Source organism: Bos grunniens, chromosome 13, assembly GCF_055505025.1.
Source record: "Bos grunniens cultivar Pamir isolate PY7600 chromosome 13, Bosgru_T2T1.0, whole genome shotgun sequence".
NCBI classification, from domain to species: Eukaryota; Metazoa; Chordata; class Mammalia; order Artiodactyla; family Bovidae; genus Bos; species Bos grunniens.
Window position 1 is genome coordinate 21,868,754 of NC_141177.1, and position 26,880 is coordinate 21,895,633.

General features: G+C 48.6%; 1 protein-coding gene across 3 annotated transcripts in view; it reads right to left on the reverse strand.

Moving 5' to 3' along the window:
- TM9SF4 (transmembrane 9 superfamily member 4) overlaps nucleotides 1–26,880 on the reverse strand; it is a 52,364-nt gene that overhangs the window by 5,347 nt on the left and 20,137 nt on the right. The window contains exons 3-16 of one of the 3 annotated variants that reach the window (XM_086332435.1): nucleotides 22,283–22,382; nucleotides 17,189–17,313; nucleotides 16,960–17,089; nucleotides 15,616–15,739; nucleotides 14,240–14,358; nucleotides 14,025–14,136; nucleotides 12,715–12,785; nucleotides 7,939–8,071; nucleotides 7,258–7,339; nucleotides 7,089–7,164; nucleotides 4,261–4,344; nucleotides 2,296–2,471; nucleotides 1,761–1,824; nucleotides 452–571 (exon numbers count right to left, since the gene is read on the reverse strand). In XM_086332435.1, coding sequence (XP_086188561.1) covers nucleotides 452–571; nucleotides 1,761–1,824; nucleotides 2,296–2,471; nucleotides 4,261–4,344; nucleotides 7,089–7,164; nucleotides 7,258–7,339; nucleotides 7,939–8,071; nucleotides 12,715–12,785; nucleotides 14,025–14,136; nucleotides 14,240–14,358; nucleotides 15,616–15,739; nucleotides 16,960–17,089; nucleotides 17,189–17,307 — 1,410 coding nt within the window. In that variant the 5' untranslated portion in view covers nucleotides 17,308–17,313; nucleotides 22,283–22,382. Of the gene's footprint in view, nucleotides 1–451; nucleotides 572–1,760; nucleotides 1,825–2,295; nucleotides 2,472–4,260; nucleotides 4,345–7,088; nucleotides 7,165–7,257; nucleotides 7,340–7,938; nucleotides 8,072–12,714; nucleotides 12,786–14,024; nucleotides 14,137–14,239; nucleotides 14,359–15,615; nucleotides 15,740–16,959; nucleotides 17,090–17,188; nucleotides 17,358–17,717; nucleotides 17,836–22,282; nucleotides 22,383–26,880 lie in introns of those variants that run through there. The other 2 variants (XM_086332434.1, XM_086332436.1) reach the window with 2 other exon arrangements.

Genomic DNA, 26,880 nt, shown 5'->3' on the forward strand with positions numbered 1-26,880 from the left:
TTGTAGGTGCTGATTGTGAATCAGCTCAGAGTTCACGAAGCAGCCCTCTGAGTTAGGTCTGGAAGGCACACAGAGGTTAAATGACTGCTCAAGAGCGACTGGAGGAGCCAGGTTTCAGCCCAGCCTGTCTGTCCCAGAGCCCTGACTTTGCTCATTCTGCCAAGAGCTAGTCCCCAGATGGAGGGCAGGTTACTGAAATGGCGCCAGCTGTTGAAGAAATCCCTACTGGAGTGGACTCAGTACTCACAAGTACTGTCATGAGGTCATGGTGACCTCCACCCACAACGAGTCTATAGCTGAACAAGCGGAAGCTCGGCAAGGGGAAGTGACGCACTTGCCCAAGGCCTCAGAAGACATGGAACCACGTGGCGTGGGAAACCCAGTTTCCCTGACCCATTTGATGCTGGCCCCAGCTCCCCCTACCCCCAAGTGCTGGCCACGTTCCCCTCACCTCTGCACACAGCTGGAAGTACACCATGACAATGCTGATCTGTGAACAGGACACCACCAGGATGATGAAGACGAGGAACAGGAAGCCGAAAAGGTAATAGAACTGATTCTCCCAGATCGCCTGCGGATGCATCAGAGCCGGCCTTCAGTGGGCCCGCCCCTGCCCCTGCAGTCCTTGCCTGCGCTCGGGAACTCCACCCCACAGTCGGGACTGGCAGGAATGGAGAACCATCATGACACCACTGGGGCCTGTGGTCCTGGCTTGTGCCTGGCCTGGTCTCTCCTCTCTGGAGCAGAGGGTGAGCCAGGCTGTCCCTAGGGAGGGGCTGGGGCATGGCTGATCCTACCATGGGTGGGCCCTAGCCTGAACTCAGCAGCTTGTGGAAAATAACAAATCCCACCCCAATCAAAATTACACAGCAGCCACCACTAGCTGGGGTGGCTCACCATGTACCAGGCACATGCTACATGCTTTATGCACACAACTCCACATGTCAGCCTGTGAAAGGGTGGCCTTTTACAGTGAAGGAGTCAAGGTTCAGAGAGATCAGTGGCTGGCCTGGGGTCACACAAACAGAATACAGGTGGCCTCCTTGGGCAGGCAGCCAACCCATCCCAGGCAGGGCTGGGTGGGCGAGGGGGTATCAGCTGGGCAAACTGGGCCACTCCAGAGGTGTGGTTGCTTGTCCAGCACTTATTTAGGGCAAAGTCCTCTCTCTGTTCTGGACACCGAGCTGGGTCAGCTGGCCTTAGATGGCTCTGAAGAACCCTTCTGCCAGCTTTCATCTGGGCAGGCCTGAGAGAGGAGCAGTCATCATTAAAATAGCAGCTTTGAGTTAAGAAGCATTTCCTGAATGTCAAGCACTGTGCCTTTTAAGGACATTATCATGTTCCAGCCTCATAATGATCCTGAGAATTAAGCATCATTTCCCACATTTTCCTAGCAGTTCCGAGTAACCAAGACAGGTAAAGACATGTGCGGACCCAGAAATCAAAACAGATGCAACAATGCTACTAATAAGGTGGTGACTAATGGCAATATTGCTAACACAGCCAAAGCAGCTTCTAGAAATTTCACTGAGCCCCTCCCACACCAGACCCTGCACACAGGCCCATCTCACTTAACCTTCCAAGCTGTCATGAAAGGCAGGACTGTTACTGTATTTTAGGGTGAAGAATGGGGGCTAAGAGAAGTTAAAATTTCTGTCTGAAATTTCACAGGCAGTAGGTGGCAGAGCACCTGAGCAGAGGGGTGGGGACAAGGCTGGTGTGGGTGAAGGTGAGGGGTGGGAGCAGGTAGCAGTACTCACACTGAAGATGAAGAAAAGCTCGATGAACATGGCACCAAAGGGCAGGATCCCAGCCATTAGAATACTGCAGAGAATGGGAGGGTTAACACTGCTGGGAGACCTGGGCCACTGGAAGCTTCGGGCTCCCTCCTGAGCCAGTGAGAATGAGAGTGCTAACACAGTGGAGTAGGTCTAGTGCTTTTGCATGCTTTTGTACCACTACAGTCATTCAAGAGGTGTGCATCCTTCTCCCCATTTATAGATGGGGAACTGCAGTACAGAGAAGGGGCGTGGCTTGCCCAAGGTCCCAGGCAGTTGCAACCTGTCACCCTGCACCTTTCCACCCCACCCCCGCCCGGCCAACACCTAGTCTGGCTACAACTTGGTCCTCTCTATATTGGAGTGAAGCTGAGCTCTTATGAAGTCTAGAGCCAGCCACGGTGCAGTCCCTGCCGGGGAGGGTACCCTCGTCCACGTCTTCCCAAGGAGACGGCTCAGGGAAGTGTCAGCCTTGTGGACCCCAGAAGCGCCCCCATGGCCCCTGCTGGAGACTCACCCCACGAATCGGTTCATGTACCACCGCTGTTCAGGGATCTGCCGGGGAATCTGGTTGGTGCGCACAGGGTTGTCATATGGCTGCTTACGGAAGCCGAAGTAGTAACCCAGGTAGACCAGAGGCAGGGAGATCCCAAACCACATACAGAGCAGGGCCACCATAGTGGGAAAGGGCACCTGTGGGCACAGCACTGTGAGGCTCCACGAGCCCTGAAGCCCAGGCCAGGGCCATGCAGTGGGGATGGGGACCTTTTGGGTCCCAGGGCAGGAAGGGCTCAGTAGGACACCATAGTGGGGAAGCTTCTACAGACACACCCCACACAGGGCTCCTGGCCAGACCACCCTGGGGTGGACCCCAGCCCTGGGAAAAGCGGAGGGCAGACGGAGGACCAGCTGAGCCACAAAGTGAAGGAGGAACCACGGCATCCCACAGGACCTTGTCACCAGGGAGAATGTGGGGAGAGAACAAGGGAGGGCCTGAGAACCGGAAGGGGAGATGAAGGGTCAGAATAAAGGGAAATTACATGTGCTATGTTAAGTGGAAAAAAAAAAAACAGAAGTACACAAATAGTGTGTTTCCAATTTTGTTCAATGAAAACACCACACTATACCACTAAGTGAAAAGCTGGATATCAAACTGTATGTACAGGACTCCATTTTAATGAAAATGTCCCAATACTTAAATATGCATACACGCCCAGAGAGGCCTATGACAAAAAGTTAACAGCACTTCCTCAGATGGGGTATGGGGGATTGCAACTGATTTTTCATTTTCTTCTTTAATCCCCATTTGCAGTCTTACATTTTTCATGCAAAATGAAAGAAATAAATATCTGTAAAGTATTTAGAACAAAACTTATTCCAAAGTAAGCACTATATGTTTGCTATTATAATTTTACAATTACATTATTCCATTTTAAATACATCTAAAAAGAGGTTGAGATGAGACAGAGGATGAGATGGTTGGATGGCATCACTGACTCAATGGACATGAGTTTGAGCAAACTCTGGGGGATAGTGCAAGACAGGGAAGCCTGGCATGCTGCAGTTTACGGGGTCGCAAAGAGTTGGACATGACTTAGCGACTGAACAACAACAAAAAGAGGTTAGAAGACTGCAAAAATAGGAAATTTCCTGGCTAAGACTCTGTGCTTCCACTGCAGAGGGCATAGGTTTGATCCCTGGTTAGAGAACTAAGATCCTGCAAGCCACACAGTGCAATCAAAGAAAAAAAAAAAGACTGTAAAAACATATTAAAGATCTGCATTAACTTTTCTGTACTTTCCAAAATTTCTACAATGAGTGTTTATGGTGAGCAGCTGGTAATTGGGAGGAAAATGTTGAGAATGAGAAGGGAGACAGGTATAAAAAAGAGGAAGTGAGAGGAAGAACAGGACCCGGTCTTTCCTGAGGGCAGCTCCCAGAACCGCTGGGAAGAACCCAATACTCCGCAGCCTGGACTGTGGGCCCCACCCAAGGCCCTTCAATGGGTACCTCAGTGAGAGGGAGGCAGTTCCCTCCACTGAGGCTGGGATGGCAAATGCCTACCCCACCTCTCCTGCAGCTCATCAATCAAGACCATCTCCCCATCTCCAACTGAGTCTGCAATCCTCATACGGGAGCTGGCAGGGACATGACGAGGAGAGCCTTGTTTTGGGATCCTGACCTCATCAAGTCACACCAGGCAGCTTTCCCTTGGTTGAGACAAGGGAAATTCCCCAGTTGGCCCCTGGACTGTGGAAAGCTCCTTTTAGAGAAGTGAGCTTTAGGCAGCTGTCTGAAAAGAGTCCATGGGAGGGTCAGGGCAGATGGATGCACAGGGCTGGGGAAACCCTGGCCAGCCCTCAGCCCCCAGGGCTGGGAACAGACCTCTGGGGACTCAGAAAAGGGAAGGAAACAGCAGGAAGTCACCTGCGGGGATGGGTCTGAGCACAGCTGGCCCTCCCTGGCTGGGAAGGACACTTACCGCTCCTGACGAGTGCTTTCCCCAGATGAAGCAATTCAATACGAAGCAGATGCCAAAAACCACGCCAGGATACAGTGTCGCTGTCTGGAAGCGAGAGACACCAGGCTGGGGAGCTGCTTCTAGGGGGGCTCTCAACTGCTCCCTAGTCGGGGCACCCAGACTACAGGTTCCCAAGCCCTCCTGTCCTGGAGGACTCAGCACCAAGATAATCCCTTCCAGAAAGCGCTCCCTGACCTCTAGACCACGCGGGCTTCCTGCTCCTCCCTTGCCCTCATTCAAGTTCGTGATCTCATGCTGTTGTGACCCTCACAGATGTGAGGTCTTGGGAGGACCATGTCCTGCTCACCGATGTGCTCCCAGCACTCAGAGCACAGTGTGCTCAGTAAGCATTTGTTGAATAGGAATGACCGGATAAAGCTGTTACTAAACACACTGGTCTGCACCTCAACCCAAACCGTCTAGAGTGGTGGGGAAGCTTTAACTGCGTCTTAAGGGCGGCAGGTGCCGCCTCCAAGCGCGTGATCTCACCTAACCTACAGGCTAGATGGGAAGGACCTCCACTATCTCTTTTTAAGAAGAGGACACTGAGGCCCAGTGATGTTAAATAACCCGCATGCCAACTTCACACAGTCAGCTAAGGGTGCAACAGAGGTTCAGACCCCGGCTGTCTGTCTGACTGCAGAGGTCCCACTTCTGACACCCTGTGGGGCAGTCTATGCAGTCAGAATCTGGGGCTGGGGCTCAGGCAGTTAACCAAAGCTCTAGACTCACAGTTGAGCCTCCTTCACTACTGTGGCTGTCCGAGCACCCAAGAGAGTCGCCCGCCACGATGCCCGAGGCGCCCTGCAATCTGGCGCTCAGCCTCACGGCCAGTTTTATTTATCTTTGGCCCGTAGCCTCCCACACTCACTAACTGGCCACTGCCCCTCCAGTCTCTGACTCTTGCCCTTTATCAAAGGTACAGTTAATAGCATCTCAGGTATCCGCTTCCTGAGTGTCAGTGCTGCATGGTGACCTGCCATGTGCAGTCTCCTTGCATCCGCACAACCACCTGGAGACACCAGCCCCCACTGGACAGATGAGGAAACCAAGGCCCAGAGAGCTGGCCGAGGCCACCAACCAAGGAGAGACCTGGGCCAGGACTGGGGTCCAGGAGATTCCGGAACTTGAGGCTACCCTGCTGGCTGCTTCCATCCAATGGAAACTGTCCTCTCCAAGGCCCAGCTCACATGTCATTTCCTCCTTCCTGTCTGTCCTGGTTTATTCTGCTGTGTAGCAGGGAATCCCCTGTCTATCCTCCTGGCTGAAATTTATGGACTGGCCACTGTGCTAGATATTAGGAAGAACAGGGAAAAAGTTCATATCCACAAATGGAGAACAACACATGTGGCACTCATAGGCACAAGGCTGTGCCCCGGCCCCTCTGGGGTGCCAAAGAGGACACTGAAGTCAGAATCAGGGGAGGAGTAGGAGGCTAAGACTTAACCACCCACACAGGTGCCAGAGGAGAGGCATGGTCGTACACCTGCATGACTGCAGCAGAGGCCCGCCTGGGAAGGGAGGCAGAGCTCCACACCAGAGACGGGTCACAATCTTGCAGAGAAAATGGGGAGGTCTAGCATAGCCAAGGGTCCATGAGAAGGGCAAAGATGCCTGAACATGGCCAAGAGTCCTTGGGATAGAGGTGGGAAGGAATTCATGCACTAGTTGGCAGGAGAACCATCCACACTTCATGGCTGAGGGGAGGCGGGGGGTCATAGGATCGGAGGAGGAAAGGCAGCCACCCAGGTTGTCTGCCTTGGGGCCTGGGTGGATGCCGGCAGACAGGGTTTGTGCTGGGACCCACCCAGGGAGACTTGGAGGCTATCTGGTGGGAGACTTCATCAGGGAAGTCTCACCAGGGGAGAAGAGGGCTGGGTTTTACAGTTCTCAAGATCCCTGGCTCTCAGTACACAGCGGCCCAAGGAAAACATCCGATGCATCAAGCATTCATAGTAGCCCGAGAAAAACACCCGATGCGTGATGAACTCAGGAAACTTTTTTGATCTTTCCAGAACAACTGAAGCTCTTCCATACAGAGGGATTACTAAGTGCCAGGGTATTAGCCAGAGTTGGGCTAGCCTGAGTTCCCCTGAGCTTTTGAAAGTTGTGAGAATGGTTTCAGAAGGCTGGGTCTAGAGGCTTTTCCCAGTTTGGCACCAGGGGTTTCCCTGGTCCTGTAAGGGCTCACTTGCTCTAGGAGAAGGGGCTCAGGACTCCTAGTTGTCCTCCTGTTTCCCAGGTGTTCTCCTCTTTTCTGCTGCCAAGAATTCTCCTCACCACCAGGACAGCGATCGTCAGGAGCTGACCTTCCTCAAGAGGAACAGCGGCACCAAGGCTGGCAAGCAGGCTGACAGTGATGTGGGGCCTGGCCTCTCCCGCCTGTGGCAGGTAATTCTCCCTTTACTCTGCTGGGCAGGGTGTTCTCCTGGCAGCCCTGCTGATCAGGTTTTGACCTTAAACTGTTGACACCTGGGCTTGGCGCCCAACTCCTATTATCCTGAACCCCCTATTTCTACTTGTTTGAGCCATGGGACAACGCAGGCTAAAAATCACATTTCAATTCCCTCTTTTCATCAATGTGGCAACTAAGGCCTTCAGAGGTAAGCACCCACGGGTGAGGTGAGAGCCCAGGGCTCCTCCTTGGGTGCACCCCTCCCACCCCTCGTGCTGCTGCCCAGCCTCTGGCCTTGAACATCCCCCAGGACATGCCTCTGCTGCTCCCAAGGAGCCCAGGAGGAAGCGCCTCGGCTCCCCACCAGCACAGGGAGGAGGTTTGGGACACTTACGCAGAAGGCCCCTTTCTTCCACCGATGGCCCTTCAGAGTGCGGTACAGACGGCCAGCTGAAAATCCACCAAATACCCTGTGGGGAAATGGTGGGGTTCCACACCAAGGAGACCTGTTAGCTGAAGCGGAGGCCACCTAAGTCAGCCCCGAGCCCCTCAGACACACCTACCCCATGAACATGAAGAGGAAGCAGGCCGTGGTCATGAGTGCTCCCCGGCTAGAGGGTGACAGCATCCCGAGCATGGCCACAACTGAGGAGGGAATGGGAGAGAGGGGAAGTCAGGGTCTCCAAAGCCCAGGGCCCCATCCAGGCTGGCTGACAGGGCCCCGGCGCAGGTGAGGCTAGACGAGGCTCCCTTCTCCCTCAGCCCTCCTCTCTACAGGAGAAGACTGGGTCTTAGCTGGGGTTCAGAGGGGTGCAGCAGTTACTATACATCAGCAAAAAAAGAAAAGTGGGCAGACTGACTTCAGCACTGCCTAGAGCCCCTATATAATCATTTTGGGGGGTGTTTTCTGAGAAAAGAGACCTGATTCCAGTCTAATCCTGGCATGGAAAGGGGTAGGTCATATAATGCCTGGCTGCAAAAGGAGGCCAACCTCCCCATGCTAATCCGTGGCTTCAGTGGCAGTGTGGCTGTGCGTGGGCTATGGACGGTGCTGGCAACATCTGAGCAGCAAAGCGCTGGGGCCTCTGGCTGAGAGGACCAGCCCTTCTGCCGGGACAGATGCTTCTGTCTGGCCCAGAGATGCTGACACATCCCTCTGCCTCAGGAAGGGAAGCCTACTCCTCTCTCAGACTCAGGCCTGTGCTTCTCCCTCCGCCCAACCCCAGCCCCGCAGGGCCACTCACAGATGACAATAAGGATCATACAGAAGAGCTGAATGCCCGAGCCCAGCAGGGAGCTGAGGATCATGGGGTACTGCGGGGGCCTGAAGACGTCGCCGTGCACCAGCTTCCAGCCAGACTCTTCCATGGTGTCTTCCTGCAGCAAAGGGCCAGACAGTGAGGCTCTTCCTGGGCTCCGAGGAGGCAGCTCCTGCAGGGACCACCCCTAGGACCCACATCCTCTGATTGGGGCTGAGGGTCCCTCAGATGTGTCAACCAGCTCCACTCTTACACAGGAGTGTGAGTGAGAAAGTACTTCCCAGAGGACTGTCACATGGGGAAAGCAGACAGCCGTATGAAAGGAAAATTTCCTCCCCACATGCCACAAACCTACTGCATGAAAAAATAATGTAAACCAACACACTAAAACACTGTGATAGTTTTTGAGTGGTATATTTACAAGTTTTTGGGGTTTTTTTACTGATTATAAAAATGATATAAACACACCTTATTTTACTGTGCTTCATTTTACAGCACTTCACAGATACTGTAATTTTTACAAATCGAAGGTCTGTAGCAACCTGCGTCAAGCAAGTCTACCAGCACCGTTTTTCCAAAAGCATTTCCTCACTTCATGTCTCTGCATCACACTTTAGTAATTCTTGCAATATTTCAAAACTTTTCATCATTATTATATTTGTTATAGTGCTCTAGTCTCAGTAATCTTTTTTTTTTTTTTTAATTATTTATTTAGTTGGCAGCACCAGGTCTTAGCTGTGGCACACAGGTTGCAGCACACAGGATCTTTAGTTGCAGCATGTGGGATCTAGTTCCCCGACCAGGGATGGAACCTGGGCTCCCTGCATTGGGAGCATGGACTTCCAGCCACTGGACCACTGAGGATCAGTGATCTTTGATGTTACTACTGCAACAGTTTGAGGCTGCCATAAACTGTGCCCATAAAGATGGCAAACAATAAACGTACGGTCTGAATGCTCCATCAACGAGCTGCTCCATCTCTCTCCCTCTTCTTCAGCTTCCCTATTCCCCGAGGTATAATATTGACATTAGGCCAATTAATAACCCTACAACGGCCTCTAAATGTGTAAGTAAGAGGAAGCGTTACATGTCTCTCACTTTAAATCAAAAGCTAGAAATGATTAAGCTTAGACAGGAAAGCCTGTCAAAGGCTCAGACAGGCCAAAAACTAGACCTCTTGCACGAAATAGTCAGCCAAGTTGTGAAAGCAAAAGAAAAGTTCTTGAAGGAAATTAAAAGTGCAACTCTGGTGAATATAGGAATAAGAAAGCAAAGCAATCTTATAGCTGTTATGGAGAAAGTCTGAGTGGTCTGGAGAGAAGATCAACCCAGCCATAAGATCCTGTTAAGCCAAAGCCTCATTCAGAGCAAGGCCCAACCCTCTTTAATTGTGTGAAGGCTGAGACAGGTGAGGAAGCTGCAGAAGAAAAGTCTGAAGTTAGCAGAGGTTGGTTCATGAGGTTTAAGGAGAGAAGCCCATCTCTGTAACATAAAAGTGCAAAGTGAAAAAAAAAGAAAAAATGCGAAGTGAAGCAGCAAGTGATGATGGAGAAGCTGCAGCAAGTTATCCGGAAGATCTAGCTACATTAACAGTGGCTACACTGAACAGACTTTCAACATAGACAAAACAGCCTTTGATTGGAAGAAGATGCCACCTCTGACTTTCATAGCTAGAGAGGAGAAGTCAATGCCTGGCTTCAAAGGACAGCCTGACTCTCTGTTACAGGCTCATGTAGCTGGTGACTTTAAGTTGAAGCCAGTGCTCATTTACCACTCCAAAAATTCTGGGGCCTTGAAGAATTACGTTAAATCCACTCTGCCTGGATGACAGTACATCTGTTTACAACGTGGTTTACTGAATACTTTAAGCCCACTGTTAAGACCTACTGCTCAGAAAAAAAAAAAAAAAGACTTTCAAAGTATTACTGCTCATTGACAAAGTACCCGATCACCCAGGAGCTCTGCTGGAGATGTACAATGAGATTAATGTCATCTTCATGCCCATTAACGTCTATCCTGCAGCCCGTGGGTCAAGGCATTGTCTTGACTTTGTGGTCTTATTTAAGAAACATATTTCATAAGCCTAAAGTTGCTGTAAGACAGTGTGATTCCTCTGATGGATCTGGGCAAAGTAAATTGAAAACCTGGAAAGGATTCACCATTCTAATGCTGTTTTTTTTTTTTTTTTTTTGGCTAAACTGCGCCATGTGGAATCTTAGTTCCCCAACAAGAGATTGAACCTGCGCACCCTGCACTGGAAGCATGGAGTCTTAACCACTGGACCACCAGGGAAGTCTCAGGATTCATCATTCTAGATGCCATTAAGAACATTAGTGGTTCATAGGAAGAGGTCAAAATATGAATATTGATGACGTTGATTCCAAGCTTCATGGATGAAATTGTGAGGTTCAAGATTTCAGAAGTAATTGCAGATGCAGTGGAAGCAGCAAGAGAACTAGAAGTGGAGCCTAAAGACTGGACTGAATTGTTGCCATCTCACGATAAAATTTTAACAGGTAAGGGGCTATTTCTTGTGGATGAGCAAAGAAAATGATTTCTTGAGATGGAATCTACTCCTGGTGAAGATGCTCTGAGAATTTAGCAAATTTCACTGCTGTCTTATTTTAAGAAATTGCCACAACCACCCCAAGCTTCAGCAGCCAACACTCTGATCAGTCAGTAGCCACTAACATTGAGGCCAGATAAAGATAATGACTAGATAAAGGCTCAGATGTTGGTTAGCATTTTTTAGCCCTATTTTTAAATTAAGGTACTTCTTTAGACATACTGCTACTGCACACTTAATAGACAACAGTACAGTATAAACATAACTTTCACATGCACTGGGAGACCAAAAGTTTGTCTCACTTGCTTTACTGTAATAATCACTTCATTGTGATGGCCTAGGACCGAGTCCACAATATCTCTGGGTATGTCTGTACGTGCTCTTACATGTGTAATAAAGTAAAAAAAAAAAAATTCTTTAGTATGATACTCAAATGAACAAAAAGTAGTAAATGTGTATCACAGACAATTTTTTAAAAATCCAGAAAGATTGAACAAAAAATATAAAACTTGTAAACATTTAAGGATTAAAAACTAAAACCAGAAAAATATAAAAATGATTTACATATTTAATAATACTGTGTTTTGATCTATTTCCTTAGCCCTTTAGGTATGTACATGTGTGTATGTGTATATAGCTTTTAACAGTAAAACTGGGATCACACTGTATTTACTTGGTTACTTTCAGCTGAGGGATGGTCATGAGCATTACCTCATGTCAGTAAACACTCTCTACAATTATTATTTAATAGCTGTACAGTTTTTCATTATACAGCTTTATTATACTATAACCAAATTATTATTATGGGATATCAGGCTATATTCAGTTTATTTAAATTATGAACAAGTCTGCTATGAATATTTCTAGATCAAATTTTTGTGGTTTTGATGCTCAGGGAACTAAGATCCCACATGCCACATGGTGAGGCCAAAAATTTAAAAAAAAAAAAGAAAAGTTAACTTTTTGACAGTTTATGAAACTTACTGTCAATTAACTACTTTTCAGAAAATTACCAGTTTACACTTGTACAGGTGGCATGAAAGGTGCTTATTTCACATTAACCTTGCCAACAATTAATACTATATATACAGAGCTGTGCTAATTTAAGGTCCAGAACTGTCTTCTGATGATTGAAACTGCAAGTGCAGGGCTTGATATTGTGGTTTAGTTGCTAAGTTGTGTCCAACTTTTTTGAAAGCCCATGGACTGTAGCCTGCCAGGTTCCTCTAGCCATGGGAATTCCCAAGCAAGAATACTGGAATGCATTGCCATTTCCTTCTACAGGGGCTCTTCCCGACCCAGGAATTGATCCAGCGTCTCCTGCATTGGGAGGTGGATTCTTTACCACTGAGCCACCACGGAAGCCCATGTTGGGGACTTATGCCTAAGATAAAAACACTTTTTTACATGTTTATTAGCATGTATCCTTGTATGTGTTTTTTGTTCATCAGCACATTAGAGAACTTTAATGTTTTTTTATACCAGTTCTTTTAACCATCATCTTCCTTTTTAAAAACATTTATTTTTAATTGGAGGATAATTACTTCACAATATTGTATAACTATCATCTTCTAAAAAATCTGTTGCATATATTGTTTGCCATTTCACTTTTCTGTTTTGTTTATTTTGACATAAAGGATTATTATGTATGTCAAATCAATATCAATCAAATAAATCAATCCAGTTTTCTTCCATTATGAAAGCTTGGAAATTAGAAAGCTGGGCTTCCCTGGTGGTCCAGTGGTTAAGAATTTGCCTGCCAATGCAGGAAACAAAGGTTCAATCCCTGGCCTGGGAAGATGCCACATGCTGCAGGGCAACTAAGCCCATGTGCCCTAGAGTCTGTGCTGTGCAAAAAGAGAAGCCACCACAATGAGAAGCCCTCACACTGCAATGGAGAGCGGCCCTCGATTGCCACAACTAGTGAAAGTCTGTGTGGAGCAATGAAGACCCAGCACAGACAAAAATAAATACATAAAATAAAATAAAAAAGCAAAATAAAATGAGAAAATCTATCCCAAGCACTTTGAGTCATTAAACGTTTGTTTTCCTTTTTAATACTTTCAAGGTTTATGCTATGAATGATCACACAACCCTCCACCCCCGCCCCCAGTCCTCGTCTGGGAGGCCTGGAGCTCTACTGCTAGACCACCCTCCCTCTGCAAGTCCATCCCTCCCCAGCCAAGACCTCGTACAATGTCATCCTCCTTATTATAGTTGGCGATGTCCTTCCGCAGGGTCCGAATGATAATCATGCTCAGGATGCCTGAAACAAACGGGGCGGTGGGGGGCGGGGAGGAAGAGAAGCCGTCAGCACTGCCAGCTGAGTCTTCTGTGCTGCTGGTCCCCCCGGCACATGTGGCTTTCTTCAGTGGGAACTGGCTACGCAGTGGCCTCAGGTCCTCTCCTGGGCAGGGCTCCAGCTCAGTGACCAGGGGAGGAGCAAACAGAGGGTCACCCCTCAAGTGTCGGGGGAGGAATGAGCTGCTGGGATTGGTGGAGGCTGTCACAGGACACTGCTTCCACTCTAGGGAGAACAGCATCCCTATTCCTCCAGTGATTGGTCCTTCTAACTTCCCAGGCTCACCTCTCTGGTTATTTATTGCTTTTGGTTATCAGGTCATGGCCCATCTCCCTCTCACCTGTGTGCCTATAACCCAGGCTACTGCTTTTGCCTTAACTAGGACTCACACTTCAAGACATCTCCTCTCGACACACCCTAAACAGTTCTGAGGCCCCCATTGGCCCTGGCATGGGCTGTTTCTCTCTAGGCAGCGGTATAGCAGCTAAGACAACGGATTATCGGACCCTGAGCTAACTTACTGCTTTTAGGCTTGGCTGGAAGGAGGCGGGAGGCTTGTGAAGTGTTTATTAGCACCACAGCTGGTCCCAGGCTAAAGGTTTAATGAAGACAACATTATCTTTACTTCCTCTCTGATACTGAAAAGATCAGTTATGTCCCCTGCCCTCCCGCCCTCATGTCATCTGGCTTCTCACCAAGTTTGTCCCACAGCAGGGCCATGTGACCCTGGCTAGAAGAGTCCTTCCCTGGGTCTCTGAATGTGGCTCCTCGTTCAGAGAGGTCTTCTCTAAGGCAGCCTTCACCTCTCTGCACTTAGCACTTAGCACTACCTGGAATTCCATCAGTCCGGGGCTTTTCTGTCTCTCTCCTGCCACCCGAGTATAGACGGTGAGGGCAGAGGCTGGGTTAGTTTTGCTCAACACCATATCCAGCGTGTGGCTGGGGCCCCAAAAGGGTGAGCAATGACGAACCCTTGTTGAATGAACCAACGAAGGTGTGTGTGAAGAGAGGCGCAGTCTTCCCCGGGGGGCCCTCCAGAGTGGAGGCTGAGTCTTGTTCATCTCTGTGTACCTGATGCCCCCACAGAGCCCTGATGTCCGTTTCTGACCTACACTGGGCTCCAAGAACACCCTAGAAGTCCCCTGTGAGCCATGTGACACCTCAGGCCCTTGTTCTCTCCACCCTCCAGCCCACAGCTCTCACCTGACAGGAAGAAGACCACCACGACGGAGTTAATGATAGAAAACCAGTGGATCTGCACATCACTCATGGTGAGGTAAGTGTCCCAGCGAGAGGCCCACTTGATGTCACTTTCCTGGCGATGGGGAGGAAGTGCTTGAGAGCCAAGCCTCCTGCTTGACCTCTCCCGCCCGGCCGAGCCGTCCTCCCCTACAGCTGCGGCTGCAGCCCCTTCTCACCTCCCAGTGCACAGAGTACGTGAAGTACAGCTGATTCTCCTTGGTGGGGTCAATTTCTTGGGGCGAGGAGTTGGTACCCTCAGGCAGGGTGCATGAGCTCTTCTCGTCTGCTTTGAGGTCTGTGAGAGACAGAGACTCAGTCTGTTCCTGGGAGGGCAGGTGCCACTACCCAGGGACTGTTCTGGGGGTGTACACAGGGGTGGCATGCTACTGAGAAGAGGCTAGGAAGAGCTGGCAATGACAGCTTTAAAACTGTGCTCCCTGGAGCCCTGACTTTTCAAAGAGCCTCAGGGGTTGCAGAGAGCTGTGTGCAGGGAGTGGGTCTGAGTCCCTGTTTAGTCAAACAAATTCTTCCTTCACTCATAGCAAATATCCACCTGCTCGTCCAGTCAGTCCCATTCAACACGCAAACACCACCAGCCCACTGTCTCACACGCTTCCTCGTTCATTCAGTCCCCAGAGTACCGGCACTCTAGCAATCAGTCCTCAATCACTTTCTCCCTTCATTTACTCATCCATTCATCCTGCCATCGTCCATTCATTCAGTAACATACAATAAGCAGGCGCCTACTATCTGCCTGGTACTGGGCTAAAAACAGTGAGAAAAGAAGACAGGGTCTCTAACCTCGAAGAACCACGGCGGGCAGCAGCTGCTGTCAAACACTCACACAGTAAACGTCAGGCTGCGCCCACGACACTGGTGGGAGGAGAGGCAGTCTGTGCCCCGAAAGCACAGGGTCTACATTTTACAAGAGACTTCTGAGTACGATTTTGTTTGTTTGAATACCAGGTTCCACACCTTAAAAAAAAAAATCCCGAAACCCACCACCACGGTGGACAGAAGACCAGGCCTACTAAGTGGAAGTGCGCTCTGTGGTGAGCAAGGGCTGCCAGGCGAGGTGAAGGTGGACTAGGTCAGTCAGGCCCAGAGGGCTGGGCCTGGGCTCTCAAATTCCCAGAGGACGGCTGACCCTGAGCCAACTTTACGCCAATCACTCACCTGCAGGAGCACAAACACTGAGATTGGCTGCTGTACCTCTGCCCCTTGTTCTTGAGCTAGCTGGTTTTTATGATGGGCCCAGCCAAGCCCGATTGCTGTTTGGTTGTGGCCAAGTCACCAAGCTCTCTGAGCCTCTGGTTCCCATCATAATCAGCACACACCTCCCCGGTGGCTGGGAGCGGGTCAACCGGTAGATGCCAGGCCAGGGCTCAGCGTGTCAGCTCTCCCCTTGTCCCTGCTTTCTCTAACGGGAATGCAGTGACCCTAGCTTTGCTGGGCCCCTATCAGCCACGTCAGGAGTCAAGGGCGCAGAGGCCCTGGGTGTGGGAGCCCAGGCCCGCCCAGCCCTGCCCCCTGGCCACACCTACCCACTCACCCTCCAGCCTGACGCTCTGGGGAATCACCTCGAAGCGGACGACGCGGTACGTGTGCTCCCGGTCCTCTTCCAGGTCTTCCCGGTGGTAGTAGAGGATGAACGAGAGGTGGTTGTGCAGGTAGATCTAAGCAGAGCAACGGAGGGGACGAAGAAGCTGGAGCCAGGGAACCACCAGCAAACCCACACAGGCAGGCCAGCCAGGTATTCGGTCCCTTCCCGCATTTAATAGACCCAGCCGCACCAACCTTCCAAATACACTGCTCTCATAGCAGTCCGCTACTTGCAAACCCTCCAGGCCTCAGTGGGGCTTACTAAAGTCCAGACCCCACGGCTGGGATTCAAGGCCCTCTGTCCTGTAACCCTGACATACTGGGCTGTCGTCACCTTCTCAGACAGGTTAGTTCACCTGCTCCCCTGGATCTCTCCCTGCCTCATGAACCGTCCCCACCCTGAACTACATTCACAGCGTTCACTTCAACTAGAATGCCGTCCCGACTTCACGCAGCTCAAGCCTATCTAGTTTTCAAGGCCCACCTCCTCCGTGACAACCTGAATGCACGTATGCTCCCTGCGAACTCCTCTGGCACTGCCCATGGGATTGGAACTTGGACTTGAGATCCAGGGTTTCACACTGTCAGTTCTCGCCCGTTATGACAGAAGCCCTTGGAGGACAGTGACTGTGCCTCGAAAGAAACGTGCTTGTTCTTTATTCCCTAAGTAATATGTGTTCAGTTTAGAAAATGATAAATATAAGAGAATCCCCGTTACAATCAGCACTGCTGGCGTATTTCTCAGTGGCTGTGCTGCAGAGTGCTTATGCAGATTATCTGATACACTCTGCAGGACCCCCTAAAGGGCAGGTATGGCTATCACATACATTTTATAGAAAAGGAACACAAAGCTTAGAGAGGTCAGAGAAGTAGGATTAGGGTCCCCGTCAACCAGTAAGGCAGGAATCAAAACCCAGACAACCTGTATGCTCTTGACCACCACTTAGCTTGCTCTCTAACACACTGACGAAATTCCTGATTTTCTTTGGAGGTGGGGGTGGGGTGGGCAGAATTACTCTTATAATCCGTATGATCATATAGTTATACAGAATCTGAGGTTTTAGGCACTGCGCTTTCCACTTCCTCTGTAGCATCTGCTAGTGCCCTGCCCACCAGTACCCAAACTTCCGACAGACCACACCTGGGGGCACCAGCAGGAACTTGCCCTGGCCATCCCTGTATTTTCTCTTATAAGCCTAGAGCTGCAGGTTTCCCCCTCCTCTGTGGCCCCAAGTGCTCATGACTTTGGGGCGTGGCTCCCCGGCCCTCTGAGCACACTAGGGTATTCCAGTACCTTGTTGACGTCTGTGAAGCCGAGCCGGTAGCCGTGTTCAAACTGCACATCTTTCTCCTTCTTCTTGTCGTCGCCATCGCGGTTGGAGTAGAGCTCCAGCCGGGTGGCTACGGGCAGGTTGTCCGCAATGCTGGAAACCCAAGGCCCCGCTCAGTCCCTCAGACCGCCGCTCCCTCAGGGCCCTCCCCTCCGGGAACCTGAGGCTGGCGGGGAGCAGGGGACAACTCACAGGTGGACGTAGTAGTCCTCTGAGATCCGCTCGGCCACGAGCCGGCTCTGCTCCACGGTCAGGGTCACTGGCTTGTTAGACTGGCCGCACAGAACCTCACACTTCTTCTCACTGTTCATGAGAACCTGGAAAGGGGTGTTGACAATCCGGTCCCCTCTCAGCACCTCTCCTGCCATAAGAGAGACAGATGGAGCTCAGAGCTTCAGCCCCGAGGTTGCTGAGGTCAGCAGACCCACGCAGACACAGGGCCCACCTGGAAGGCTTCCAGCAGTCCTGCAGCCTGGCACACTCAATGTGCTACCCCGCCTGTTCAGGCCAAGCTTGCCCACCTGACCGCACCTGTTGCCCACTCCTCCCTTTTGTGCTCTAGCACCCCTAGACTCTTCAGGGCACATCAAACATGCCCCATCACTCCATGCCTCTGAGCCGCATTATCATTTCCTTTGCCAATCCCTGCCCCACATTCCCAGGAAACTTTCTCAACCTGCAGGCTCAGCTATTATTCCACTCTCTGGAAGCCCTTCCTGACCTCCTTGAGGCTCAGCTCGTCTCTCTCCTTGGACTGCCCTCAGCACAGAGGGAGCATCGTATGATGGTGAAGCGAGGATTACTGAACCGTGGCTCTGCAGCTTACTAGCTCAGCAGTCCTGGAAAGTAATTTAACCTTGATGAGGCTCAATTTCCTCATCTGCAAAATGGGGATAATAGTACCCATCTCACAGGATTACAGTGAGAAATAAAGTACCAGGCACAGAGTGGGAAGGCAACAAATACTACTTTTATCACCAGCATCACCTCTGCACCTTTTCATATGTCAGTCATGTGATTTTGCACAATGTACTGATGGTTTAAGTTTCTGCCCTGCTACCTGATTATGAGCTCTTTAAGGGCACATAATTTATTTCTGTGTCTTCAGATCCTGGTTTAGGCAGGGAGGGAGGTAGTGTAAAATCCAGCACCGGAGATTTTTAGCCAAAACATCTTCTTAAGGAACTGGCACACCCTTGCACACCTACGACCTCAGAACAATCTGTTGCCAGGTGTGTCCCGTGAGCAGGCACCAAGCATTCAGAGTCTAAACCCAACAGTGCTTTCATGTGGAGCCATTCTGACAATTCTACTGGGATGATGAGGAACTGGGGCGAGCTGAAGCAGACCAACCAAAGCCCACAGGCGGCACTAATGCCTGAAGCCACACCTGGTCGAACGGCTGCCGGTCAGAGTGGACCTGCCTCATGTGGGACTCCTGGCCTAGTCGTTTGTTCGTTTGCTCATTTGTTCCTTCCTAAACTGGGTATTGGTTATATGCTGGGCTCTGAAGACACAATGCTGTACAGACATACTCATGGAACTTATGGTCTAGTGGGAACACACTGATTAAATACTCAGGACAATGAGAAGATACAGTATAATGAGAGGAACTTGCTCTAGATGTGGGAAGCAGGTCTAGGACAGTTTCTTGGAAACAGTAATGCTTGAAGTGAGCTCTAAAGGAAGAGAGGATTAAAGAGACAAAAAGATGGGGAAAGACTATTCTAGACAGAAGGAACAGTATGTGCAAAGGGTCCTTTCTCGGGGGAAGAGTTGGGGGAAGAGGAGACGACAGGGTAAACTTTAGAGGCCTGTGTGGTTGCAGTGCAGACAACAAGGGTGACCTGAGGTGTGCCGGAGAGACTGGCCAGAGCTGGACCTTAGCGGGCCTGTGGGCCACAAAGGAAGTTTGATCTTCATCCAGAGAGCAACAAAAATCAATAAAGAGTTTCTAATGGGGCAGCAGAGGCCATTATCTGATTCTGGTAACAGATCAGTCTGGCTATTTTGTCAAGAAAACATCAGACATGCAAGGAACTGTCTGGGGTGATGGCAGGCACTATGCAAGCAAGCAGCAATGGTGGCTGCATTCCAGGGTGTGGGGAGGGTGGAAACAAGTACACGATTCAGGAGCACCAAGGAGGTGAAATCTAGGGGGCTTGGTGCTGACTGATACAAAGGATGAGTGAGGACAGGTGCATATCAGAAAGACTCTGAGGCTTCTACAACCAAGTTCTAGCTCAAGTCCCCGGGCTCCTTCCTCTACCACATGCCCTACCGCCCACTTGTCTTCGGTGAAGTCAACAGGGGACTCACTTGAGGAAAGGAAGAACATACAGAGAGAGGAACAGGGCTGCAGATCAAGTAAGACAGGTATCACTTCTCGATATTTAGAAATTAGATTTAAACCAAGAAGGAGGACACAGTGGTCTAGAACAGCTCATTTCTAATAGAGAAGTATTCCTTTTAACTTATAAAGCTGGGAGCAGTCAGCAAGCCACACTAAATGAACCGCAGGCTAAGTGGCCGCTCAAAGAGAGAATGACACTGTCCTCTAGCACATCCGCTACAGATGTCCCCTCACAAACCCCCCACCATATGAATCTTTATCAGTGCACCAATCTGAGAATCAGGAGCACAGCCCTCAGACAGCCCAAATGAACCTTTCTGGAAAAGGCAGTCTGGACAACAGAAAAGTGAAAGTCAAAGTGTTACTTGCTCAGTCTTGTCCAACTCTTTGTGTCCCCATGGACTGTAGCCCACAAGTCTCCTCTGTCCCTGGAATTCTCCAAGCAAGAATACTGGAGTGAGTTGCCATGCCCTCCTCCAGGGGAACTTCCCAACACAGGGATAGAACCCAGGTCTCCTACATTGCAGGCAGATTCTTTACCAGGTGAGCCGCCAAGAGAAATAACTGTTTTAGAGTTAAAAAACTTGGGTTAAGGGACCTTCCGGGTGGTCCAGTGGCTAAGACTCTGTGCTCCCCATGCAGGGGGCCCAAGGGCTATCCCTGCTCAGGGAATTAGATCCCAGATGCTGCAATTCAAGATCCTGCATGCTGCAAGTAAGACCTGGCACAGCCAAATAAGTAAAAATAAATACTAAAAAAAGAAACAAAACAAGCCTGGGTTAAAATCTACACCTCCTGACCATGAGCAACTTTTTCAAATCTCTGAAGCTGCTGTGCCCTCTACTCTGGCATGGAGGCCAGCGTACCTGGCTGTGCAGTCACAGTGGGAACCGAGTGAGACAGTACAGACTGTGCTGCTTGAGGCTCTGGACCCTGCAACCACAGTTCTTGGGCTCTGCCACCAACTCGGTGAGTAACCTGAGGCAAGTGACTTCACCTCCTGTGGCTCACTTCCCTTGTTCATGACAAGTGGATTTTAAGAGTAGCTACCTCAGAGGGCTGTTGTGAAAATTAACTAAGTTAAAGCACAGACAGGCTCAGAACAATGCCTGGCTCACTGTGAGAGCCATGTAAGGATTAACGGTGATGATAATGATGACAAGAACAAGGCTTGCAACCCAACAGGCATTCGATCAAGGCTGTTTCTGCTCCACTCAGGGAGGACATTTAACTTTAACTGAATGATGACGATGTGTCAGAGGCTGGGTCAGAAGTGGCAGAGAAAGACAGAGAAATGTAGGACATGATCCCATTGCTCAAAGAGCCTCTAGGCCACAGCGGGAGGCACTACACAAAGACGGAATAAGATACAGTGTGGCAGGATAACTTTGCACACTGCAGTTTCCATTTCGTGAGGCAGGAACATTCCTTAGCTCCACGGAGGTTCAGGTCACCTGGTATCACACTGAGGTGTGCCCAACTGTTGAGTTTTGGGCTGTTGACAAATCCACATCAGCTCACGGGAAGGGAGGAGCTGCTGTGAGGGGTCTGGAGGACAAAGCAGGTCAGGATTCCTGGTAGCAGCAAGGTTCTGGGAACATGGCATGGTGTAGAGAGAAAAAAGGTAAGCGGGACTTGCTTAGTGGTCCAGTGGTTAAGAATCCACCTGCCAATGCAGGGAACGTGGGTTTGACCTCTGGTCTGGGAAGACTCCATGTGCTGCAGTGCAACTAAGCCCATGCACAGCTACTGAGCCCACACTGTAGCGTCCATGAGCGCATGCAACCACTGAGCCCGTGTGCCACGGCTAAAGCCGAGCACGGCAACTAGAGAGCAGTCCCCACTTGCCGCAACTAGAGAAAGCCTGCACACAGCAGCAAAGACCCAGCACGGCCAAAAGTAAACAACAATACAATTATTTTAAAAAACAGGAAAAGAAGGGTATGCAGCAGGTAAGCAGGAACAGCTTGGGCCCTGAGATCAACCTCCGTTCAACAGCATCAGGAAAGACTTGGGGACTGGCGGTGTTGCCTGCTTTAGGTCAAGGTCTGCCCCAGCTGGCCTGGGATGCCCAATACCCAACAGTAGGTACAGATGCTGGCTAGAGGTTCTGGAAACATCAGAACCATGTGCGGCCCTGACGGAGAAGGTGGCCCTTTTAGGGGCTTGCTCAATAACCAGTTCTCTCCTTCCCTCTCCCTAAGCTGTAAGAGAAGAGGAAAGTCTCTTCATTTTCTCAAAGTCAGGGGATGGAGGCACATCCTTCCAATTTTTTTATCTCCAGGACTTAAAGTGAGACAGGCACAGAGTAAGTACTAATAATCACGTCCTAAACAGAGTCCTCCAAACATCTTTTCTTTTAAGCCTGAAATTCTACCAAATGAAGAATTATTTGAATTAATGGAAATTTGAATTAATGAAAAAATGGCTGCTATTTATGAACACATATGCCAGACACTGTGCTGGCTGCTTCACATATTATTTGAGGCAAGGCCTGAACAGCTTAGCAAGAACTATAGTGATGTCTGCTTCCATCAGGGCCAGAGATAATCACTCACTCTTAATTAAAAGGAGAACAGGTTACAGAAGCCATGAGAGACAGAAAGGGATATCTGGAAATCAAGAAGAACTAGTCTGAACAGGAGCCAAGGGCTCCAACTCTGAAGCCTGACTACACAGATTTCAAGTCCAGCTTAGCTATTAATTTACAGTATAACCAATGACAAGTTACTTAATCTGTAAAAATGGGAATAAATACAACTATCTCTTTTGGGATGTTATGAGGACTGAATGAGCTAATATATAAACAAACTATGTGGAATGGCGTCTAGCACACAGTATGTGCTATCTAAGGGTTAACTGCTATTATCACTATGAAAAGATCTGAGTTCCTCTTTGGGACAGGGTAACAGCAGTGCCAGAGAAGAACTTACCCAGATTCTCTGCCTTGTAGGTTATTTTGCTGGGCTGGCAGAAGGGCAGCGAGTAGTATTCGTAAGGTAGCTGGGTGCGAGAGCTGGTGAGCTTCACAGCCTGGTGGGAGAAGAGAGGCCATTATTCCTTAACCCAGAAATCAAGGGGACTTTCAAGAATCCTCCCTGGTACCCACTCATCTTCAGTATACTCGGTATTATTATCTAAAAAGCAAACTAACTGCAGCAGACACAACTTTGGTACACTATAAATATACTCTACAATTCTGAATCATTTCACAGCTCACTAGTTTCAGACTGCATCATAGATTTTGTTTAAAATCACAACCAAATCCAACACATACTCAGAGTCCTTAACGTGTTGATATTCTTTGACCCCGTAATTTCACTTCTGGATATCTTTTCTAAGGAAGTAACTCCAAATGAGGGAAAACACTTCAGGAACAAAGAGCTCACTCCTCATTTCTAACCACAGTGGTCTTCTGCCTCTATTTCCTTGAGCCTGACCAGTCCTCTCCTGCCTCCAGCTTGGAACCCTGATCCTCTTTGCTTGATTCTCTGACTCCTTCTCACATTTGCATGCTCAGTCTCTTCAGTCATGTTCGACTCTTTGCAACCCTATGGACTGTAGCCCACCAGGCTCCTCTGTCCATGGAATTCTGCTGACAAGAATATTGGAGTGGGTTGCCATTCCCTTCTCCAGGGGATTTTCCTGACCTAGGGATCGAACCCCTGTCTCCTCCTGCATTGCAGGCAGATTCTTTACTGCTGAGCCACTGGCGTTTCAGCTGAAATTCTTCACCTTTGAGTCCTTTCCTAATCATCTTACCAAAGGAATTCCCCCATTTCCTCTACTTCAACACTCCTAGTTATTTTTGTAGCATGTCTGATGAAATATAATTATTTGATTTTTTTTTCCCCCAAAGAAATCAGCCTCCCCTACTGGACTTTAAGATTTAAGGTTCATGAGGGCAAGGACCATATGTATCTTGCTCACCTATGAACCACTATGCCTACAGATCTAGGCATATAGTAGGTGCTCACCAAATGTTTGCACAACGGAAGAAGAGAGGAAAAAGTGGAAAGACAGCTAAAAGCTCCACAATGGGAAACCGGTCACTAAATCATAAACTAGTCATTCAACTAAATATTATGCAACCATTAAAGATGAAGTTTAAGAAGACCATGACGGCGAACATTTAGGAACTGATGCAAGAATGTAGCTCCAGAAACAGTGACGGCCACAGACTACTCCCCAAAACATGGATAAAATAGAACCAATCAAAATGTTGCAAAAAGCAAATTTTAAATGCAACTAAAATTATCTTTGCTGTTTAGACTCTATAGATCATTCCTCATACACCATCTGAAAGTATAAATAATTTTTAAAATCCAGGTCCAATCCTTACTTAAAACTCTTGTTTTGGAATTAGGAATTTTTCTAATTTTAAGAGAGCAATGTGGTATAATATACCATGGTTTTATAACACCTCCCAGCTGGGTCTGGAGTAGTACCCCACATTCAATGACTGTTTGTACAAAGAAATGTAAAAATAATCATACTAAATGGAACAAATAAAGTCAATAAAAAAAATTCAGGTCAGGTCTTGCCTAAAATGAATTTTAAAAAACCCTGGTTTCAGAGCTTTTTTAGATGTTGGATTGAGAATTGGTGGCCTCTATGAAGCACTCATCTCACACGCTAGTAAAGTAATGCTCAAAATTCTCCAAGCCAGGCTTCAGCAATATGTGAACCGTGAACTTCCTCATGTTCAAGCTGGTTTTAGAAAAGGCAGAGGAACCAGAGATCAAATTGCCAACATCCGCTGGATCATGGAAAAAGCAAGAGAGTTCCAGAAAAACATCTATTTCTGCTTTATTGACTATGCCAAAGCCTTTGACTGTGTGGATCACAATAGACTGTGGAGAATTCTGAAAGAGATGGGAATACCAGACCACCTGACCTGCCTCTTGAGAAATCTGTATGCAGGTCAGGAAGCAACAGTTAGAACTGGACATGGAACAACAGACTGGTTCCAAATAGGAAAAGGAGTTCGTCAAGGCTGTATATTGTCACCCTGTTTATTTAACTTATATGCAGAGTACATCATGAGAAACGCTGGACTGGAAGAAACACAAGCTGGAATCAAGACTGCCGGGAGAAATATCAATAACCTCAGATATGCAGATGACACCACCCTTATGGCAGAAAGTGAAGAGGAACTAAAAAGCCTCTTGATGAAAGTGAAAGTGGAGAGTGAAAAAGTTGGCTTAAAGCTCAACATTCAGAAAACGAAGATCATGGCATCCGGTCCCATCACTTCATGGGAAATAGATGGGGAAACAGTGGAAACAATGCCAGACTTTATTTTTTTGGGCTCCAAAATCACTGCAGACAGTGACTGCAGCCATGAAATTAAAAGACGCTTACTCCTTGGAAGGAAAGTTATGACCAACCTAGATAGCATATTCAAAAGCAGAGACATTACTTTGCCAACAAAGGTTCATCTAGTCAAGGCTATGGTTTTTCCTGTGGTCACGTATGGATGTGAGAGTTGGACTGTGAAGAAGGCTGAGCGCCGAAGAATTGATGCTTTTGAACTGTGGTGTTGGAGAAGACTCTTGAGAGTCCCTTGGACTACAAGGAGATCCAACTAGTCCATTCTGAAGGAGATCAGCCCTGGGATTTCTTTGGAAGGAATGATGCTAAATGATCCAGTACTTTGGCCACCTCATGCGAAGAGCTGACTCATTGGAAAAGACTCTGATGCTGGGAGGGATTGGGGGCAAGAGGAGAAGGGGACAACAGAGGATGAGATGGCTGGATGGCATCACTGACTCGATGGATGTGAGTCTCAGTGAACTCCGGGAGTTGGTGATGGACAGGGTGGCCTGGCGTGCTGCGATTCATGGAGTCGCAAAGAGTTGGACACAACTGAGCGACTGAATTGAACTGAACTAAAATTTTCAACTATTTTGCCTATGCGGGACCGATATAGTCAAGAAGCTGGGTGTTTATAGAAGTGTGAGAATGCCAAGTATACTACACTGTAAACATTGCACAGAGAAGAAGACTAAGAAAAATCCAGAAGTATTAGGAGCAGTTGTATTTGGGTGATGGCTTACTCCTTAGAAGGAGTTATGACCAACCTAGACAGCATATTAAAAAGCAGAGACATTACTTTGCCAACGAAGGTCCGTCTAGTCAAGGCTATGGTTTTTCCAGTGGTCATGTATGGATGTGAGACTTGGACTATAAAGAAAGCTGACTGCTGAAGAATTAATGCTTTTGAACTGTGGTGTTGGAAAAGACTCTTAAGAGTCCCTTGGACTGCAAGGAAATCCAACCAGTTCATCCTAAAGGAGATCAGTCCTGGGTGTTCATTGGAAGGACTGATGTTGAGGCTGAAACTCCAATACTTTGGCCACCTGATGCAAAGAGCTGACTCATTTGAAAAGACCCAGATGCTGGGAAAGACTGAGGGCAGGAGAAGGGGACGACAGAGGATGAGATGGTTGGATGGCATCATCGACTCGACGGACATGGGTTTGGGTAGACTCTGGGAGTTGGTGATGGATAGGGAGGCCTGGTGTGCTGCAGTTCATGGGGTTGCAAAGAGTCAGACACAACTGAGCGACTGAACTGAACTGAGAGGGGAGTTCCTTTAGCTGGGAGCTCTGGTACAAGGTCACAGCCCTCCCCTGGTGGCTGGTCCTCGCGCCTTAATGTGAGACAGCTTTGCAGGGCCAGCCACTGCAGTGCCAGAGTTTTCCAAGGGACTCTGCTGTATCACAGTTCAAGGTCTCCCTCTGCTCAGTCCTGCTTCCCTCATTCCCTCCCAAGTGCTGACCCTGAGCGCCTAGTTAATAAATCTCATGTAGCAAAGCTGAACCTTAGAGTTTGATTCTGAGGAAAACTAAATACGAAAAGGTCCACCATCAACCCCCTGCCCTATCTGGGGCTTTGAGAATGCCACTCAGAGTCTGTTGTTACAGGAGACATTAACCAAGGTGTCAGCCTGTCCACTGCCCCTTATCAATCATATTTTTAAATTACTGGCCCATAATCCCTGTCACAAGGGACTGACATAGAAGTGGGCACCTAAGCTGAAGAAGTGAGGTGGCCCGGACTCTGATTTAGGACAATGCTTTCCAAACCCTAATCATTCATGCACTGACTTGCCCTATCTACCTAATATGTATTCTACTATTTGCTTGGGTATGATTCATTTTTAGATAAATACACTCATTTAAGAAACAAACATTTTATCGCGATTAAAAATGGAAAACCAACAATGGTAGTCATGAAATCATGAGCTGAAGTAATGGCTATATTTTCTAATATAATTAAAAGAAAAGTTATTAAAATATACTTGTCAGCAACTTAAAATCATCTCATATACCACCACTCAGATATGCAGTGCATAGTTAAGAAATACTAAACCACAGAATCCTGGCAGAAGCTAAAACTGAAAAAGCAGAATCCATAATAGGCTGCGTACACACAGATGATATGAATTATACAGAGAAAGCTGGTGACGGAGAGGAGGATGTGAGTGCACGTGTGCTCAGTCGCATCCAACTCCTTGCGACTGCAT